Below are 21440 nucleotides of genomic sequence, written 5' to 3'. Positions count from 1 at the left end.
CAGTGACAGGCCCACAGTTGTGCTACTTTAACTTTAAATATTGTTTTGCTCGCAAATTAAAGTTTTAAAGGATACCGTTTGATTTATCAGGAGGTTGAGTGCCTTTCTTTCAAAAATGTCACTCCATGTCATTTTTATTTTAACGGTTCTAGAAAAAAGTCTGGCAGAAGAAAATTGCTCTACTGGCAATTATGTCAAGAGGGTCCAAATAACTAATAAAAATCAAATGTTGCATTTTGAATGCACTTAAAAATATTGAAAGTCAAAATATAAAGCTAATAATAATCTCCTGCTTACTTTTTTATAGCAAATATTTACTAAAGAAAAGTAGAACCAAATAGCAGATGGAAACCACACTTGTCTGGAGTTCTTATATAACTGGTTAAATGGAGGGGGAGACTTTAAGCAATATTTCCTAAAAGCACCTTTTATCACAGATGCATTTAGACATGTTTAAAATATGCCATAATGAAGATTATATTATATAATAATAATTGTATTCATTTTTTAAAAATAAGTTGGTATTTTGGTAGATTTTATTATTATTATCAATTATTAATTGTTAAAATTGGTTACATGCAAAGGATTTATGAATTAGGAAAACAATTTCGGGTCACCCGACACAGTGTTTCGCACCCAGACATTACATTTTTTATTTACTATTTTTGTTAAAACCGCCATGAGAACATTTCAAACAAGTTCAGTCACCCCCCCCCCCCCCCCCCTAAAAAAAAAAACGGGAAAAAAACTATATTTAAAGGACCGGTGCTGTTTATGGTGAGAAGTATCATAGGAGTAAATGGGAAATGTAGTTTTATTGTTTTCACGAGTCACGAAAAGCTAGTTTATTGTATCTTTTCAGACTTCATATCCCATGTGTCATTGCGGACAGCACGTCCGGTTGAAGGGACGCATGAGCTCACGCGGACTGTCTCTGGGAGTGCTGAGTCGAATATCCTCTTTGGCGTCTCCACCGATAGAAACCGGCCGCTATATTTCACCTAGGTCGGGTTGAAAACATTCCTCCTCGAGTTGGGACGCTCTCTATCATTCCAAGGTGTGGCCTGAACACCGGGATTTGGGTGGACACTTAACGTAGCCCAAGAACGGCGTTGCTCAAATCTCACTATAGTGAAAAATTCAAAACCCACGATGGACTCGAGAGACACTGCCCCTGATTCTTGGGAACAAGAGGACGATGGGGAGGCCACAATCGACGGGCAGCTTGAATCTGCTTTCACAAGCTTAAATGTGAACGCTAAACCATTTGTTCCCAATGTGAACGCCGCCGAATTTGTCCCGACGTTTGCCATGAAAGCACACTCTGAAAATCTCGATTCAATGGGTAAGCCGTCTTGTCACGTTGGGTAGCAACATTAGCAACATGCTAGTCGTTAACGTGAGCACGACTGTGCAGGTGCTAACTCGAGCGACTCCACACACGCGCGCGCGTTCGTGTTTTAGAACTACTGTACGATCTACTTTTATTCTATAATTGGAAGTGTATTGCGCTGAAATGAAAACATCGATGAGAGTGAATGTTCAGGTTGTGGTTGGATACTCATGTTATGGAATTGTATCACTTTTCTGTATGTGTTAAATGCCTGGTGTATCCCAACCGGCATTAGCTTGTTAGCTGTGAATGCTAACGTAGCGTGTGGTTTCACGATAGTGTGCTGAACTCTTGTACCGCCCTGTTTTACTTATTGTGGCGTATAAACCGTTATTTCTCCAAACGGTACACGTTATTGGAAGAGGAATGTAATTGAAGGAAATTTGGAACTGTTGTCATATTTAACAGTTATAAACGCATTGAACCACTTTGGTAAAGCTAACCTACTTGGACTCTTCTTACGTGTTGACCTTAGTGTGATGTGACGTGGATATTATGACTCATAACGATTCATTGAACTCTTTGTCAAGGCCCGTTTCCAGGCGTCAACAACACTACAAGCGCTAAGGACGCAATGGTCGACACAATACAAGATTATATGGTGTTGTAACGGGTCGCTGGTTACATGACACACTCACTTTTCTATTTTATTTAGCAGGACGTTTAATAATCGTAATAATAAATTTAACTTTTTTCAAAACTTTCAGCTCAAGCTCTAAATTGGATATGTGTCTCCCATTGGCCCCAAGCTTAAAACCAATACAGTGCCTTAACATGTATATACTTTACATAGACTAATGATAAATAATAAAGCAGATACCACTGTATTATGGCAAACCTGAATCAAAAGCCATTTGCAATTAATTGTATGCCTTCTTGACATTAAACAATGACTTGCGACCCTCACGTTGGCAACAAAACAGTGGTGCATACCCTATGGTATGGTAATATCTGAATGATGGAGATTAAACAATGCCTGAATTCGTCACTTCTGGTTTTGGAATAACAAAGCATGTTGTTTTTCAGTTGCTGTTGAAAAAATAGCCACCATGGAGGTGACAGAAAGCGCTGGTATGTATGGCCTCAGTGTCTTAAGTGTGTGTGCCAACGAGCATTCCAGCAGTGAGATCTATTTTCATTTGTTGTTCAATACTTTAAAGGCAGTCTTATAGTAAGTCCTGTAATGACTGTTGTGCCAAATTACTGAAATGCACTTACAGAAGTTTCAGTTTTATGTGAAGAGCCCCTCTTTGAATGTGATCTACTACTTGTCTACAAACTACTTAAATTGTAGGTGAGCCTCAGCTTCTTAGAGGTTGTTTAAAAATTTCAAACTTTCACTGCACCAGTTTTCAGTTACTTAAAGCAGAAGTAGTTCAGTCATAGGTAACAGACAACAGAATGTATAGATTAGGGGCTTGGAATCTCTGGAACGAGGCCAATTCGATACATATCTAGATACATAGGTAGCGATTCAATTAAAAAAAAACATGTTTTCGGGCGGAACGATTCGATACGATTTGATTCAGTATGTGAGCGATACGATTCTCGATTCGATTCGGAGGCAGAAAAAATGGGATAGTTAACATTTGCACATGTGGCAATCATAAAGAACCTTGACTTAATCCAATTCTATAAAATGACATTTGTCTAACCTTATTTTAAAAACATGTACATACATGCAAATCAGTCGCCTTTTGGCGAAATTCCCCGTTTTGAACTAAAAACGTCATAGGCTGTTTCGTACTCGTTGGACGCTGGCAGCTAGATACATTCCACACATTCACCATCCACACACAGATGTAATTGTGAATATTACACCGTGGCGGACTAATACGCGGCCTGAGGTTCCGCGTGTGTGCTCGGGACCTGGTTTGGGTAAGTCACAAGAGTCGACGAGACCAGAAAAAAACTTCCGCTGCTTCTGCAGTTAAGTAACTGTACTTTTACCCCGTCACAATAAGCTAAATGTCGCTCGCTACTTTTATTTATAAATTAGTGCTTAACTATTTCGTGCGCGAGACTTCGACTTCCGCATCGGACGCTGTTCAGCAGGCATCCACTATTGCTACTCTCAGGTTTAAGCAACATTTTTGCTCATCAGAGCAGCCCTTGTCGTATTTGTTACACTGGTCTTTTGTATTTTCGCGTTGAGGTGCTACGGGTTGCGGTCCCAGCAGAACCGCAAAGCACACGTAGCACAAGACGACAAGTCTTGTACATCTTGTATTAATTAGGAAAAGCGCCTACAATTATCTAATGATTTTACGGATGTGTTAAATGTATTAAGCAACAGAGCGATGTTAGGGATTATGTCACAACACAATGAACTAACTTCAAATTCAGAAATAGCCAATAAAAACTGAAAAATATTGTTTTTAATATTTTCCTGGAGTATGCTTATGCTAAGTTGGTAAGAGTGAAAAATGAAGTGTAACAGACTGATTTTAGTCAATTCTTTTCCAGAATGAGAGTGCTTAAAGAGAAGGATGCTATTCATGTGGAACAGCTTGAAGCAGGCATCAGGTGCAGGTCATTGTGGGCCTGGCTCAAATTGGATAGCAAAACAAAAAAGCAAAGAAATGAGGCAAATTTAATTAAAATCTTAAATTTGTACGTCAAAATGTTCTTGAGCGGTGTAAATAAATATATTTTGCCTTATTGTACTCTTCAGATTCTTCTAGATTGCATAATTTGTTAAAATAAAAATAATCTCCCCCGAGGGCCTTGCGATTCCCCCCAGACTCCTCCTTACAATGTTTTTTTTTTTTTTTTTGGTCAACTTTTTCATGGCTTTCATCTGTACATGTCTGCATGTACAGTAAAAGACCACTTAACCATGAGCATTGTTGCTTTATGGCACTGCAAAAAATCAAAAATATATATTTTTATTTAAATAAAGTATTTAAATGGACCACAACAATACAACTATTATTTTTTTAAGATTTTCTCTCCACAAACTCTGCATAAACAATATTTAAAGAGCCAAGGGTGATCTCGCACACCGTCCCTTTCAAGCTAGGACCGCCATTGCACACTTGTGCTGACTGACATTTTGAACATTTAAGTCGTGATGAATAGGTTATTTTAACTGGCCATTGTTGTGGCAGTTTCGGAACATACCTGGCTTTGTGTCCTCCCGGTAGTTTCTTATTACGGTCACAGTACCAACACAAACGTATAAGTGGGCCGCGAGGACTCGAGAAGAAGCATTAGTTTGCTGAGTTACAGCCCAAGGAAATTGGCGAGATGTACTTGTGTACAATCTGTGGCGCACATTTCGCCGCCGGCCCCGGTGTCAGCGGCGGACTTGAGATAAAGTACATAACGTGACGTCGGATTGAATGTTTACAACTCTTGGGGGAACGCTACTTTGCTATCGGCGTGACCACGAAAGTAGCTTAACGACTGAAAAGCTATTTGATGTTGAAATAGTGACGCTACGCAGAAATGTAGTTAAGCTAGTAGTGTCGCTAATATCCACCACTGCTGCGTTTGGTTGTAAACATAACGTTACCTGCCGAGGACAGCGAGATCTCTCATGCTTGTTTTACGAGATGAAAACCATAAACCTTCAGGCAACCGATTCCCAGGCTTGCGGTATCTAGTCCGCAGCACTACAACTGACAAATCTATGGATTCCTGGCGGATTTTGTATCTATATCGGAGTCTGCTACTGATAGTCGTGTATCTCGCCTTTACGAACGGATGTCCGGTCGCATCGGTTTATCATTCCCAACCCTAGTATAGCTACTGAGTCGAGAAGGTGGGCTAGATTGGCCATTGAACTCTGCATTCATTTATGCCAAGTAACTAGCTCCACGTTGTTGCTTTAAATTGTTTTTTAGCATTAGGGATTTTAACTATTATCAGAAAACATTAAAAAGAAGTTGGCGTAAGCGTACAAAGTGCTTCACAGTTTGATGTCCACCTTCCACCCATTTCCAGGAGATGGTTAATATCTTTGAGTTTTTACTATAGTCACAAGAAGGGTGTCTAGTTAGTGCAATTTCAGGGGAGACCACTGATGGATTGGAGTGTATATGTTGCTCACTTTAATTCAAGACCGTGTTTTAGTTGTTGTCGGTAATAACCATTCACAATTTTTTTTTTTTATATATTGGTTAAATCCACTTTTTAGAGGGTTGAGATTCCCTCCACACAGGCGAGGTCGGGATTTGAACCCCAGTCCTCAGAACTGTGAGGCAGATGTGCTAACCAGTCGCCCACCGTGCCGCCTTGGTTAACACATCTAGATGTAAATACCACGAAATAAAAGTTAGAATTCTGAACACTTGTCTCATAATTCATCTTTTGATCTGAAACCCAAATTTCTATACCTGAAGAAACCCCATGTAGGCACGTGGAGAACATGCAAACTCCACACAGGTTCTGTCAGGCAAATGTGCTAAGCAGTCAGCAACCGTGCCGCCAATGTCTTGTGTGTTTGTGGGGTAAATGGTAAATGGCTTTTACGTCGATGGGAGACTTTGGCCACCACCATTGTTTTTTTTTTTTTCCTAATTAAGTAAGACTGATAAACAATAGCCGACAATCTTCCAGCAGCCAACCCCTTGTAAACATACAATTGAAAGAGTTAAATACTAGTGGAGCCTGTCTGCCTACACCCTAACTTTATCAAAAAACCAAGTGAGTGAAGAAGTAGGTTTAGTTTTTATTTGATTTTTTTTTTTCTTTCTTTTCTTTAACTATTGGCAAAATGAATGTTTGGGTGGTATGAAAAGTTGACTTGGTGAATTGAACTTAGTCCAATGTGCTGTGTTTTCTTAAACTGATGCCAGACATAGTGAAATATAACTTAACTATTTTATAAAAATGCAGTAGTAGTTATTGCTGCCCACATGCTAAACACATGCTAAATACAGTACAATTAATACAATTAATCGACAACTAATCAGTTATCAAATTGATCTACAACTAATTATCAAATTAATCAACAAATATTTTGATAATCAATTTGTTTAGAGTACTTTTTTAATTTCAAATTGTCCAAATCCTGGAATTTCAGCCTGAACAGTAAATATTGTCAGATTTCTGTAGTCCGCCATGAAAGCAGACAGATCATTTTTGTCTTTAATCGGACCTTTGCAAAAAAAAATTTTTAATTGCTGGCCCATCCAGTAACTGATTTTTAATCAGTTTCTATATTTTTTTATTTCAATTTATTTTTCTCTTTTATCAATTTCAAATGGTGTCCTGTTTTTGAATAAAGGGATGGAAATTACAAAATATATATTTTTTTATGATTCATCAGTTACTGCAAAACAATAATCATCGGATTAATGGTTTTGTTAAAGCAGTCGTTAGTTGCAGGCCCTAAACTTTACAAAAATTATTATTTGGAGAAGAAAATGTGCACATAAGTCTGAAATATTTCTGCAGCTCCGTTGGAGAATGGTGACACAGAAATGACGCCAGAGGAACCATGGGACCAGAAAGAAGCTGAACCAAACGAGGAAGAGCCAGGAGGTGGGTGCCGTGGCGACTGTGGGCCTGAGGTGTTAGCAACAACTGAGGAGACGGGGTCAGAGATGGTGGAAGAGGAAGAGGAAATGCCTGCACCCAAGGTTCCCCCTATGCAGCCAGATGCCCCCAAGAAGGAACACATCAATGTTGTGTTCATCGGACATGTAGGTCAGTGCAAATAAATACATGGCTCATAATTTGTTACAAATGCACTGCATTTGTTTGTGACAGCAGTAGAGCCTTGACTATACTCCCTTTTCACACTGCACAACTTAGGTGTCAGTACAAACACTGGCGATAGGACTGGGCATTTAAAATTCATATCACTATAATAATGGAATACCTTCATGCTAAAAGTATATAGAGTAATATACAGTGTAAACGGGATACAATTGAAGTGTTTCTCAATGGGTTATATACAGGTATGTGCCAAAAGATTTGAATATCGAGGGAAAGTCCATTTCAATAATTTGTTTCAAAAATTTAAACTTGTATGTTACATTAGTTCACCACACACAAAGTGAAATATTTCAAGCCTTGTTTAAATTTGGATGATTATGGCAGAAGGCAAAAATAAACACATCCAATATTTCACAAAATTAGAATATCACGACAAAGTTCAGCATTGTAGGCTCCCTGTGTCCAAATCTTGTCAGCTAACTATCGCGAAACACTTGCAGAGGTTTTTCCACAACCTTTAAATGGTCTCAGTCTGGCTTAGGTTTCAGAATCATGGGGAAGACTGCTGACTTGACGGTTGTGCAGCAAACCATCATTGACACCCTCCATAAGGAGAAACGGTCTCAAAAAGAAATCTCAAAAGAAACTGGATGCTCACAGAGCGCTGTATCAAAGTACATTAACAGAGTGTAAAGCGGAAGGGGAAAATGTGGCCAGAAAAAGTGCAAATGTGACGGGGATGACCGCAGTCCTGAGAGGATTGTCAAGCAATGGCGATTCAGAAATCTGGGGGAGCTTCATAAGGAGTGGACTGAGGCTGGTGTCAGTGCATCAAAAACCGCCACATACAGCTACAGCTGTAGAATTCCATGTCAAGCCACTCCTGAACCCAAAACAACGTCAGAAGCGTCTGTTTTGGGCTAAGGAGAAAAAGAACTGGTCTGGTGCTCTTGCCGAGTGGTCCCAAGTCCACTTTTCAGATGAAAGTAAATTTTGCATTTCATTTGGAAATCAAGGTCCCAGATTCTGGAGGAAAACTGGAGAAGCACAGAAGTCAACCTGCTTAAAGTCCAGTCTGAAGTTTCCACTGTCGGTAATGGTTTGGGGAGCCATGTCATTTGCTGGTGTGGGTCCATTGTCTTAACAAGTCCACAGTCAACGCAGCTGCCTACTAGGAAATTTTAGAGCACTTCATGCTTTTCGCTGCCCACAAAGCTAAAACTACCAATACCTGGTTTAATAGCCGTGGAACTACAGTACTTGATTAGCCAGCAAACTCATCTGACTTCAACCACATTGAAAATTAATGGGGTATTGTCAAGAGGAAGATTGGGGAACAGAAACCCTAAAAGGCAGACAATCTGAGGGCCAATATCAAAGCAACTTGGGCTACAGTAACACCTGAACTGTGTCAAAGGCTGATCACCTCCATGCCACGCCGCCTTGATACTGTAATTAATGCAAATGAAGGACCAACAAAGTACTGAGGGCATATTACTTTAATACATTTTTTAGAAGGCCAACATTTCTGTGTTGAATATCCTTTTTTGTTGGTCACATAAAATATTTGTGAAATACTGGATTTGTTTATTTTAATTGTTTTTTTTGTCTTTCTGCCTTAGTCATCAAAATTGAAACAAAGGCTTGACATATTACACTTTGTGTGTGGTGAACTAATATACAAGTTTCACATTTTTTGAACAATTTATTGAAAAATGAACTTTCCCTCAATATTTTAACTTTTGGGCACATACCTGTAGTCCCTAAGCAAAGCTAAATTGGGGGGGAAATAAGAAACAAGAACAAAAATATCATGTAATTTTATTGTACAGATCTTCAAAATCAGAACTGTGGTGCAAAATGGTACAAACGAGCACAAATAACATCTTGATACATCTTCATTTAAAATGGGTATCAGTGATACCTATTTTAAATAAAAGCAGTACAACAGGCTATTTACTACAATGCAAATATACAACCCCAATTCCAAAGAAGTTGAGACGTTGAACATGATTTGCAAATCATTGTATTGTTTTTATTTGTTTAACACAAGGTCCCAACTTCATTGGAATTGGGGTTGTATAATGACGTCATGAACAAGTGCCTAGTCTATACTGAAGGCCAAATTTATACTGTCTCCTGCAACCAGGTGTACCGCACACCACTAGCTGGCGATGCCATATCCAAACATGAAAGTATTCGAAGTGAAAAAAACAAAAGCAACAAAAAGATCACAGTGAAACCTCCTTTTTACTAGGGATGCACTGATGCTACTTTTTTCCACTGTCGTGCACAAGTACATTTGAGTACTCGCCGACACTGAGTACCAATACTTGATTATGCCATTATGTCTAGCAGTCTGGAACCCCCCGCGAAAGGTGAAAAACTGCGAAGTAGGATTTTGCCCCCACCCACCCCAACCCCAGGAATTTTTCTTCTATGTGGGTACCAGAATGTTTAAAATATGTAAACAGTATTTATACTATATGAGACAAAGATTACAACAGTACGCATATTCATTTAAAATATTTACATATTTATAAAAAAAATATTTAATTATAAAACCTTATACAGTAATATTTACTTTGTCCTGATAATATTAGTGTCCAAACTCCCTGTCTTTTCCCTGCAATCAGCATTCCACAATGCAAATTTATCTTCCATTTTCATCCATCCATCAATTTTCTGAGCCGCTTCTCCTCACTAGGGTCGCGGGCGTGCTGGAGCCTATCCCAGCTGTCATCGGGCAGGAGGCAGGGTACACTGAACTGGTTGCCAGCCAATCGCAGGGCACATCTAAACAAACAACCATTCACACTCAGTCACACCTACGGGCAATTTAGAGTCTCCAATTAATGCATGTTTTTATTTATAGTCATCTATTTTCTAATACTAAACAATAACAATTTGGGTTCCTGACTAGGGTTGTACCATTATATGTACCGATAAAGTACTTAGTTATTAGTTATTGACATCATTACCAGTGCATCCCTAGTCTTTACTGTTTATTTGAAGGCAGTAGGTTTAGCGGCAGCTAGCACCTTGTTGGCCTGTTTATCAGCTTGCTAGTTCATCGCTCTAATTCATCCCAAATGTGTTCGATCTGGTTGAGGTCAGGACTCTGTGCATTCCATTCAAGTTCATCCACACCAGACTCTGTCATCCATGTTTTTATGGACCTTTCTTTGTGCCCTGGTGCACAGTCATGTTGGAATAGGAAGGGGCCAGCATCAAACTGTTCCCACAAATTTGGGAGCATGCAATTGTCCACAATCGTGTTATGCTGAAGCATTCAGGGTTCCTTTCACTGGAAAAAGGGGCCAAGCCCAGCCCGGGAAAAACAACCCCACACCATAATCCCCCCCCCTCCTCCAAACTTTACACTTGGCCCAGTGCAGTCAGACAAGTACCATTCTCCTGGGAACCGCCAAACTCACACTTTCCGTCAGATTGCCAGTTGGAGAAGTGTGATTCCTCACTCCAGAGAATGTGTCTCCACTGCTCTAGAGTAGAGGCTGACAGGAGTGTGGACGTTGACTCTTGCACCCGCCCACTCCCACAGAGATCGCTCCCACTCCCTCGCAATCCCAAATGTTTTAAAAAATATCCCACCAAAATCCAGCCCAATCCTGAATTTTTGAAAAAAAAATCCCAATTTCTTTTTTCATTTTATCTTTCTTCTTCAGTATAAAGTTTGCAGTCCTGTAATTTGTCGTGGATAATGCACATTCCCCCCCCCCCAAAAAATTGTCAAAAGTCAATAGTGCGCATTACACATGGGTAAAGATAAAAATGGGGGGGAAGTCACATTTTATAAATGTATGCCGCCATCTAGAGCTTATGAAAAAGCTGTACCCTTTCATTCCAATATGCCACCACAACCTAGAGGTTATGAGAGGTGTACACTTTATTCCTGTATGCCTCTGCCACCTAGAGGTTTTGAGAGAGGTGTACACTTTCATTCTAATATGCAACTGCCACCTAGAGATTATGAGAAATGTGTAGCCTACACTTTCATTCCAATATGAGAGGGGTACTTATCACTGCATATCTGTACAGTTGTGCTCATAAGTTTACATACCCCGGCAGAATTTGTGAAATTTTTATTTTATTTTTTTAAATATGACTGAACCACAACCATCAATTTATTTTTGTTTTGTTTAATGATAATGCTTTACTGAAATGCTTGACAGTTTCATTTGAATCCCATTAAAATGAAATTAAATGTTTCGCATGGCCCTTCATGTTTTCCCTAAATAATTGTATCCGTCTTACAAATTCTGCCTGGGTAATCAAACATGTGAAGAGAACTGTATTTTTTCTCACTTGATCAATAAAAGTAGGGCTGTGAATTTCAAAATAAGAGCAAGTAAATAAAGAATTACATGTTCAAATAAAGTGCTGAACTTCAGAATAATTCTTTGGAAAATAAAACTAACAAAATACAGATAATCATGTTTTGATGATATGGGTAGAAGCAAAATCATGTAAAAATGCATTATACATAGGTAGAAGGGTTTTCCAGAATTTTGAGGTCAACTTTGTGGGTGCATATTATACATGGATGCGCATTATACACAAGAAATTGCGGTACGTCTGCCTTACTCATCGTTATAAATACAGTGAATTACTGGAGTGATCAAGAAACAAAGCATACGTTCATTAACAGAAGGTGTATTACTCCCTTAGTTTAGCAATGTTTAGTTCAGTGCTGAGGAGAAATGTTCAAATGTCGATTTGATTAAAAATAAAAGAGAAGTGCCTCATGGTTTCACTCCTGTAATGGTTTTCACTCCCATCAAATCCCGCCATCATGGTTTCCACTCCTGTCTATTCCCGGTGACTTTGTTTTAGCAAAGCAAATCAAATTTCTTTATATAGTGCATTTCATACACAAGGTAATGCAATGTGCTTTACATGATTAAAATCATTTAAAAACAAAGAAACAAACCGCTTATAAACATTTAAAATAAAGAGAGAAAAAATACAAATACAATTAAAACAGCGTACAGTGAAAGAAATACCATTTAAAAGTGGAAATGCTCTAAGAAGCATGGGGAAAAAAGAAGAGTTTTTAACCTGGACTTAAGAACATGCACACTTGGGGCTGACGTCACTTCTGTTGGCAATTTATTCCATTTGTGTGCAGCATAATAGCTAAATGCTTTGCTTTGGACTCTGTGCTTCACTATTTGACCAGAGTCAATTTCGGAGCCCTACTGGGTTTATATTCTATTAGCATTTCATTCATGTATTCAGGACCTAAACCGTTTAGTGATTTATAGACCAGTAGCAGAACTTTAAAATCTATTCTAATGCTAACTGGAAGCCAGTGTAAAGACTTTAGAATTTGAGTAATCTGCTCTGACCTCTTTGTTCTTGTCAGAACCCGAGCTTCAGCATTTTGAATTTTAGTAGTTCCCGCTCCTTCCCAATCATGTGATTGAAGGTGAAATTCACTCTTGTTCCACGGGACCTACAGGACCCGGTGGGAATCCCCAAAAATGTCAGCCTCTACTCTAGAATCCAGTGGTAGCGTGCTTTACACCACTGCATCCGGCACTTTGCCTTGGACTTGATGTGTTGCTCTGATGCAGCTGCTCGGCCATGGAAACCTGTTCCATGAAGCTCTCTGCGCACTGTTCATGAGGTAATCTTGAAGTTTGGAGGTGTGTAGCTATTGACTCAGCAGAAAGTTGGCGTCCTCTTCGCACTATGTGCCTCAGCATCCGCTTACCCTGCTTAGTCAGTTTACATGGCATACCACTTTGTGGCTGAGTTGCTGTTGTTCCCAAATGCTTCCACGTTCTTAAAATACAGTCGACTGTGGAATATTTAATATCCTAATATTTTGGAGCAAGGAAATTTCCTGACTGGACTTGTTGCACAGGTGGCATATTATCACACTGCTACACTGGAATTCACTGAACTCCTGAGAGCGACCCATTCTTTCACAAATGTTTGTAAAAACAGTCTGCATTCCTCAGTGCTTGATTTTATACACCTGTGGCCATGGAAGTGATAGGAACACCTGATTCAGATTATTTGGATGGGGGACCGAATACCTTTGACAATATAGTGTATGTTGGATTTAAGTCACTCAAGTGATTGTCAAAACATATAAACATTGTATTTCCTCTTTAGATGCTGGAAAGTCCACTATTGGCGGACAAATCATGTAAGTTGCACAGGTTTTGTTTTGGTACATTTCATCTAACTGTGGGTGAAAATACTCATTAGTCTTGTCTCATATTTTCTCTTTTTCCCTTCCTCACCATTAGGTATCTTACAGGCATGGTAGATAAGAGAACCTTAGAGAAGTATGAGAGAGAAGCAAAGGAGAAGAACCGAGAAACCTGGTGAGTGGTTGTGTTGTTCTGTTATTTCAAACTAGAAAATGGAGATATGCTCACTTCTGAGCAATTGAAAAGTAATTATTGTTAAAATATATTTAACCCTCTTATGTATTTTAGACAAATTTTAGACTCCTCCTTGAGCTGTCACCTTAACGTGATGGAGGGGTTTGTGTGTCACAATGATCCTAGGAGCTAAGTTGTCTGGGGCTTCACGCCACTGGTAGGGTCACCCATGGCAAACAGGCGCTAGGTGAGGGACTAGACAAAGCACGGCTCCAACAACTAATACAATTAATGAATTTAGGTTTCCCTTGCTCGGACGCGGGTCACTCTGGAGCCAGGCCCCGAGGTGGGGCTCGCAGGCGAGCGCCTCGTGGCCGGGCCTGCACCCCTGGGGCCTGGCCGGGCACAGCCCGAAAGGGTAACGTGGGTCCCCCTTCCCATGGGCTCACCACCTGTGGGAGGGGCCATAGGGGTCGGGTGCAGTGTGAGCTGTGCGGTGGCCGTAGGCGGGGACCTTGACGATCCGATCCCCGGCTACAGAAACTGGCTCTAGGGACGTAGAATATATCACCTTTCTGGCCGGGAAGGAGCCCGAGCTGGTGTGTGAGGTTGAGAAGTTCAGACTTGATGCACATGGCTTGGGCTCTGGTACCAGTCCTCTTGAGAGGGATTGGACTCTTTTCCACTCTGGAGTTGCCCAAGGTGCGAGGCGCAGAGCAGGTGTGGGTATACTTAATGCCCCCCGATTCAGCGCCTGTATGTTGGGTTTAACTCCGTTGGACGAGAGGGTAGCCTCCCTCCGCCTCCGGGTGGGGGGACGGGTCCTGACTGTTGTTTGTGCCTATACACCAAACAGCAGTTCAGAGTACCCACCTTTTTGGGAGTTTGAGGGGGTGCTGGAGAGTGCTTGCGCTGGGGACTCCATTGTTCTGCTGGGGGACTACAATGCTCACGTGGGCAATGACAGTGAGACCTTGAAGGACGTGATCGGGAGGAACGCCCCTCCTCCCCGCAATCAGAACCCGAGTGGTGTTCTGTTATTGGACTTCTGTGCTCACCACGGATTGTCCATAACGAACACCATGTTCAAGCATAAGGGTGTCCTCACGTGCACTTGGCACCAGGACACCCTACATCGCAGTTCGATGATCGACTTGGTCATGTCATCTGACTTGCGGCCGCATGTCTTTGACACTCGGGTGAAGAGAGGGGCGGAGCTGTCAACTGATCACCACCTGGTGGTGAGTTGGCTCTGATGGTGGGGGAAGATGCCGGTCTGAGCTGGCAGGCCCAAACGTATTGTGAGGGTCTGCTGGGAAAATCTGGCAGAATGCCCTGTCAGAAGGAGTTTAAACTCCCACCTCCACCAGAACTTCATCCATGTCTCAGGGGACGCGGGGGACATTGAGTCAGAGTGGAACATGTTCGGCACCTCTATTGCCGAGGCGGCCAACCGGGGCTGCGGCCGTAAGGGGGTTGGTGCTTGTCGTGGCGGCAATACCCGAACCCGTTGGTGGACACCAACGGTGAGGGATGTTGTCAAGCTGAAGGAGGAGTCCAATCGGGCCTTTTTGGCCTGTGGGACTCCTGAGGCAGCTGATGGGTACCGGCTGGCCAAGCGGAATGCAGCTTTGGTGGTTGCTGAGGCAAAAACTCGGGCCTGGGAGGAGTTCGGTGTGCCCATGGAGAATGGCTTCCGCACACCTTCGAGGAAATTCTTGTCCATCACCTGGTGTCTCTGGAGAGGGAAGCAGGGCACCATCAACACTGTGTATAGTAGGGATGGGGTGCTGCTGACCTCGACTCGGGACGTTGGAAGCGGGGTCTGGGTTTTGTGAGGCGGGCTCTCCTATATCTGGGGTTGAGGTCATCGAGGTGGTTAAAAAAACTCCTCGGTGGCAAGGCCCGGGAGTGGATGGGATTCACCCAGAGTTCCTAAAGGCTCTGGATGTTGTCGGGGTGTCCTGGTTGACATTCTTCTGGAACATCGCGTGGACATCGGTGACAGTGCCTCTGGATTGGCAGACTGGGGTGGTGGGACCAGAGGGTGTGTTCCAAATACAGGGGGATCACACTCCTCCGCCTCCCTGGTAAGGTCTATTCAGGGGTGCTGGAGAGGAGGCTCTGTCGGGAAGTCAAATCTCAGATTCAGGAGGAGCAGTGTGGTTTTCATCCTGGCCGTGGAACAGTGGACCAGCTCTTCACCCTCGGCGGGGATGTGGTTCTGTTGGCTTCATCCGGCCATGATCTCCAACTCTCACTAGAGCGGTTCGCAGCAGAGTGTGAAGCGGCTAGGATGAGAATCTGCTTCTCTGCTAAAGCTACTGCCCCCGCGACCCGACCTTGGATAAGCGGAAGAAAATGGCTGGATGGACAGATTTTAGAATATATAAATCCCTCCTCTTCCATAAAAAAAATGAGATTATAACATCTTGATTGTCTCTCTTCAGGTATCTGTCTTGGGCCTTGGACACCAATCAAGAGGAGCGGGACAAAGGCAAGACGGTAGAAGTGGGCCGAGCATACTTTGAAACAGACAAAAAGCACTTTACCATCTTAGATGCCCCAGGCCACAAGAGCTTTGTGCCGAACATGATTGGAGGTGCATCACAAGCTGACCTGGCTGTGCTGGTGGGTAGAGGAAAATAATCAAAATTGACTGCACATGTGATCAGACAGACAAAGTGGTGTAAGCATATCATCCGCGTCAGATGTAATGCATTAAGCAAACAAAAGTAATTCTCCAAACACGTTTATCTTTGAACATAAATTCTGTCTGCATTTATGGTATAGGGTTAGTACGTCTACATCGTAGTCGATTTCTGCAGAATGTGAGTCAGTGTGTGTTTCACACACAATTCCCCCCAAAACAAAATGGTGACGTTAAGTTGCTTCAGAAGTATCGAGTTGACATGGACATACCATATTCTGCACTTGACTAACCTATACTAATCTACATTTTGTGCTGATGGAAGTGTAGCCCAGTGGTAAAAGCAAGTGCACAGTAGCTTCCATTATCCCTGTCCTATTTGCATTCAACTTTGTTTTTTATTTATTTTTTTGTCGCTTGTAGTACAGAACCACAATAGGCACTAGAGTAGGTAGAAACTGATTTTACAGTGCTTCCTCAATTCACGATGGCATTGTACAGACACATTTCAAACACCAATTTCTTTCACACGAAATCTGTGCCAAAAAGTGAAAAAATACAAATCTCGAACCGTATGAAATTAAAGCTTTATTTGATTTGGTAAGGTAACTACCATATCAAAGCAAATAAATCAAAATAATACAAAGAGAACTGCAGCTATTGAATGTGTGGGTGTATATATACAGACCCATTCAAAACAAATTCATGTAAAAGTATATTTATTTCCATAATTACATACAAAAAGTTAAACTTTCATAGATAAATTCAGGGCCCACAATTTAAACAATTTAAAGTATTTATTTTTACATAATTTGAGCTTCTAGTTCATAAAACCCACAATCAGGAATTAAAAAAAATTGAATACTGTGAAGAAATCAGCCCACATTTTGCAGGCCATAAATGTTTTAAACAGAGTGTCACACATTAATCAGCTACTAAACACAAAGCACCTGCACAGGTTTCCCCAGGTGTCATTAAATTGCTTCAGTTTGGTTCAATTGTCTCAGTTGGGTTCGATATGGGGAAGCCTGCAGACTTGGCAACTGGCCAGAAGACCATCATTGATACCCTCCATAGGATGGGTAAGCCACAAAGGTTCATAGCTAAGGAGGCTGGCTGTTCACAGGGTGCTTTGTCCAAGCATATCAATGAAAAGTCAAGTGGAAGGACAACATGTGGCAGGCGAAGATGCACCAGCAAAAGATGACCGGGGGCTTCGGCGGATTCAAGAATCTAGCAAAGATCCAGAAAGAGTGGAATGAGGCGGGAGTCACACTTTCAAAAACTCCCACATTTAGACGCATCTGGGAGATGGGCTACAACTGTCGGGTTCCTGGGGTCAAGCCACGCCTGAGCCAACGTAGGAAGCGTCTCAACTGGGCCAAGGAGAAGAAGGACTGAACTGTTGGCCAGTGGTCCAAGGTCCTCTTTTCGCATGAAAGTCAAGTGTGCCTTTCATTTGGAAATCTAGATCCAAGGGTTTGGAGGAAGACGAGTGAAGAACAGAACCCAAGCAGCTTGAGGTCCAGTGTGAAATATCCAGTCAGTAATGATATGGGGTGCAATGTCCAATGCAGGTGTTGATTAAACTCTTCCATCCATCCATCCATCCATCTTCTACCGCTTATCCGAGTTCGGGTCGCGGGGGCAGTAACTTTAGCAGGGACGCCCAGACTTCCCTTTCCCTAGCCACTTCATCCATCTCTTCCGGGGGGATCCTGAGGCGTTCCCAGGCCAGCCGAGAGACGTAGTCTCTCCAGCGTGTCCGGCGTGCCCAGAACACCTCACCGTGGAGGCGTCCGGGAGGCATCCGAATCAGATGCCCCAGCCACCTCATCTGGCTCCTCTCGATGTGAAGGAGCAACGGTTCTACTCGGAGATCCTCCCGGATAACCGAGCTTCTCACCCTATCTCTAAGGGAGAGCCCGGACACCATGCGGAGGAAACTCATTTCGGCCGCTTGTATCCGGGATCTCGTTCTTTCGGTCACGACCAACAGCTCGTGACCATAGGTGAGGGTAGGAACGTAGATCGACCGGTAAATCGAGAGCTTCGCCTTTCGGCTTAGCTTTTCGGCTGATTAAACCCTTGCTTTCTTAAATTCAAGATCACCGCAACAGTCTACCAGAATGTTTTAGAGGACTTGATTCCTTCTGCTGAGGATCTGTATGGAGATGTAGATTTCATCTTCCAGCAGGACCTGGCCCCTGCCCATACCGCTAGAAGCACCAAAACCTGGTTTGATGCCCATGCCATCACAGTGCTTGACTGGCCAGCCAAATCGCCGGATATAAACCCCATTGAGAATCTATGTGGTATTATCAAGAGGAAAACGAGGGGCACCAGACCCAAAAACAAAGATCAACTGACAGCAAGCATCAAGGAAATCTGGGCTTCCATAACTCCCAGGCAATGCCACAGACTGATTGCCTCAATGCCACGACGCATCGAGGCAGTTTTTAAAGCAAAGGGTTTCCCAACAAAGTATTGAAGATTAATATATCGTTTTGAAAGTACCATATTTTGATTTTATGTGATCCTAATTTCTTTCTTTTTTTTTCTACAAAAACTGAGAAGAAAATGGTTATTTCTTCACAGTATTAACATTTTTTGAATTACTGATAATGTGGGTTTCATGAGCTGGAAGCCCAAATTATGTAAAAATAAACAAATACTTGACATTGTTTAAATTGTGGGCCCTGAATCTATAATCTATGAAGGTTTAACTTTTTGAATGGAATTATGGAAATAAACTTCCATGATATAAATCTTTTTGGGAAAGGATCTGTGTATATATAATAGTATATTCGTGTTTTGTGACATGCACAGTTAGAGATTGTAACACGAATGTTTGTCCTCCAGGTGATCTCTGCCAGGAAAGGCGAGTTTGAAACAGGTTTTGAAAAGGGTGGACAGACACGGGAGCACGCCATGTTGGCCAAAACAGCAGGTGTCAAGCACCTGATTGTTTTGGTGAATAAAATGGATGACGCTACAGTCAACTGGAGCCTAGAAAGGTGGGTAGATGGATCATAATGAGCAACACTATGAACAGTGTTACTCTTGCAATGTTGTCTCACACTTGGCAGGGCAGGAACAGTTTCCTTTGTTAAATTGAAAATCTTATTTACAATTGTCTTTTTACTGGTCTTAATTAGACTTTACACAGATTTTATCGGGCTGATTGATATCGGCCGATAATTAGCATTTTATGCTGATCGGGTTTGTCATAATTCGCCGATCGATCGCAAAAGACATTTACTCCGCGTCGCTATCGTGCACAGTATATTTGAATCCAAAAGCTTGTTTATTTTTAGCCTCGTCTTTTGACGTATTATTGGAAATATCTGACGGGCAATAAATGTATTTAAAAAAAAAAAAAAAAACACGTCTGTGGTCTGACACAGACAACACGTAATGCCCATCCATCCATCCATTTTCTGAGCCGCTTCTCCCCAATAGGGTCGCGGGCGTGCTGGAGCCTATCCCAGCTGTCATTGGGCAGGAGGCGGGGTACACCCTAAACTGGTTGCCAGCCAATCGCGTAATGCCCGGGATCAAACTACAAAACAAATTTGCTCTTTCATGATTGCCTTTTCAGACTACTACAATAAAATCTTGTATTCCGATACCACCGCATCCCGTTTTTACGATCATTGGGCTTTATCTTGTCAACTCAAATGCGACCGGATACACGTGTTACCGTGGCAACGACAACAAGAGTGGATCGTGCCGACTGTATTATGAGGACAAAATGGGGGGAAACGTGTTTTGGTGGTCACCGGTGCTCAGAACAGGACAAGAACAAAGATACATTATTTATTGTAAATATAATTTTTTGAGCAATTACAAACACCAGTATATACAGTAAATGAACAGGTCATTTAAATAGAAACATTCCTCCATCTTGTGATCGGTTATCGTTTTTTTAAAACTCTGTGATCTGTGATCGCCCCCAAAAATCCTGATCGTGTAAAACCTAGTCTTAATACAATTTATTCCAAGCAAAGAGAGAGTCTTTCATTTCTACTGTGGTCAGTGGAGTCACATTTTCCTTTGAATAAATCTATGGCAGGGGTAAAGAAAGTAAGGGGCGATATTCTAAATCAAATGTGAATTTGCATTTACTTTTTCATTTCTGAAATGTATGCATGACAGTATCCTCCCAACCCCCTGCCTATTTGTGGTTCGCTATTCATGAATTCACCTATTCATATGCTTTTCTGTGGAATCTATCCGACAATTTTCTGTAAAATTCACTTGTTCGTAGCCTTTGTGCTCTTTCAACAATGCTGCAAGATGCCGCAAGGTCGCACCAAAGCCCTGGCTAATAAAAAAAGTAGCTGTGTCAAGGAAGTATGTTAAAGTGATGCGCCTAACATCTTTGCATGTCAGTGAGGAGCTAAGTTTAGCCTGAGTTGTGTGTTGAATTTACGGCGAATCTTTTCCACATGAACATGGGCATAGAACCTTTGTAGATTTTTAAAAATCAAGTCATCAAAATAGATTTTAAAGATAATGGAAGTTGAGTTTCAAATTATATTTGTGTTTTGGGTCGTATACTTTGGTATAGTTAATCAGGCAATTGTAAAAAAAAAAAAGAAATGTAATGGGAGCGTAAATTTCTTGCGGTTTATCACGGTTTGCAGCAAGGCTCTGTCCCTATCACCCACAGTAGCAGGGATTTATTGTATCCATTTTTTTGTGGCAACTTGAAGCGGTACTGAAAATGGATGTATGGATGTGATACAGCTTCTCGAGAAAACCACGAGCTATGTGATCATCATTCTCTACCCTACACAGGAAACTAGATATTTCCTAGAGTACATAACAAAACTTTCTTACCTTCCAGGTAATTTCAAAATTTTGCATTGTTACAATTGTATTTAAAATTTTATGGTAATATTCTTTTTAGTTATTTCCATCATATACTGTACATACAGCGGCTGAAATGTGTATTTAAGACGTCACCATTTTTCTCACTAAATAATACTTCCGAAGGTGCTACTGACCGGAAAATTACACCGGATTCTGGGAACAACCCAAACATAAATACATACAAAGAAAGTAGAACAAATAAGCTCAGAAATTAAGTTGTGTGTAAAAATGTGAAATGACACCGGGGGAAAAGGTATTGAACACATGAAGGGAGGTGCAAAAAGGGATGGAAACCCAAGATGACACCTAAAATCTGTCAATAATCAAACAGCAATCCAGCCCCTTCTCAGTGCAAATGAATATCAGCTGGTTCAGTCCTAATTGATGACCTATATAAAAGGTCTCATTGCCAAGATGTGAGTCAAGACCCATCTCATGACGGGTAAGAGCACAGAGCTGTTTCAAGACCATCGTAAACTAAACATAATGATGG

General features: G+C 41.6%; 1 protein-coding gene across 4 annotated transcripts in view; it reads left to right on the top strand.

Moving 5' to 3' along the window:
- Window positions 1-897: 897 nt before the first annotated feature.
- The window catches only part of gspt1l (G1 to S phase transition 1, like), a 33434-nt gene continuing 12891 nt past the window's right edge, over window positions 898-21440 (top strand). Inside the window, exons 1-7 of one of the 4 annotated variants that reach the window (XM_061700015.1) lie at window positions 898-1345; window positions 2420-2464; window positions 6797-7048; window positions 13205-13238; window positions 13342-13419; window positions 15870-16050; window positions 18932-19086. In XM_061700015.1, coding sequence (XP_061555999.1) covers window positions 1153-1345; window positions 2420-2464; window positions 6797-7048; window positions 13205-13238; window positions 13342-13419; window positions 15870-16050; window positions 18932-19086 — 938 coding nt within the window. In that variant the 5' untranslated portion in view covers window positions 898-1152. Of the gene's footprint in view, window positions 1346-1414; window positions 1472-2309; window positions 2333-2419; window positions 2465-6796; window positions 7049-13204; window positions 13239-13341; window positions 13420-15869; window positions 16051-18931; window positions 19087-21440 lie in introns of those variants that run through there. The other 3 variants (XM_061700017.1, XM_061700018.1, XM_061700016.1) reach the window with 3 other exon arrangements.

The sequence above is a fragment of the Phycodurus eques genome, chromosome 16, assembly GCF_024500275.1.
Source record: "Phycodurus eques isolate BA_2022a chromosome 16, UOR_Pequ_1.1, whole genome shotgun sequence".
NCBI lineage: Eukaryota > Metazoa > Chordata > Actinopteri > Syngnathiformes > Syngnathidae > Phycodurus > Phycodurus eques.
The sequence above is the reverse complement of the archived record's forward strand: the minus strand, read 5'-3'. Positions and strand labels throughout refer to the sequence as shown.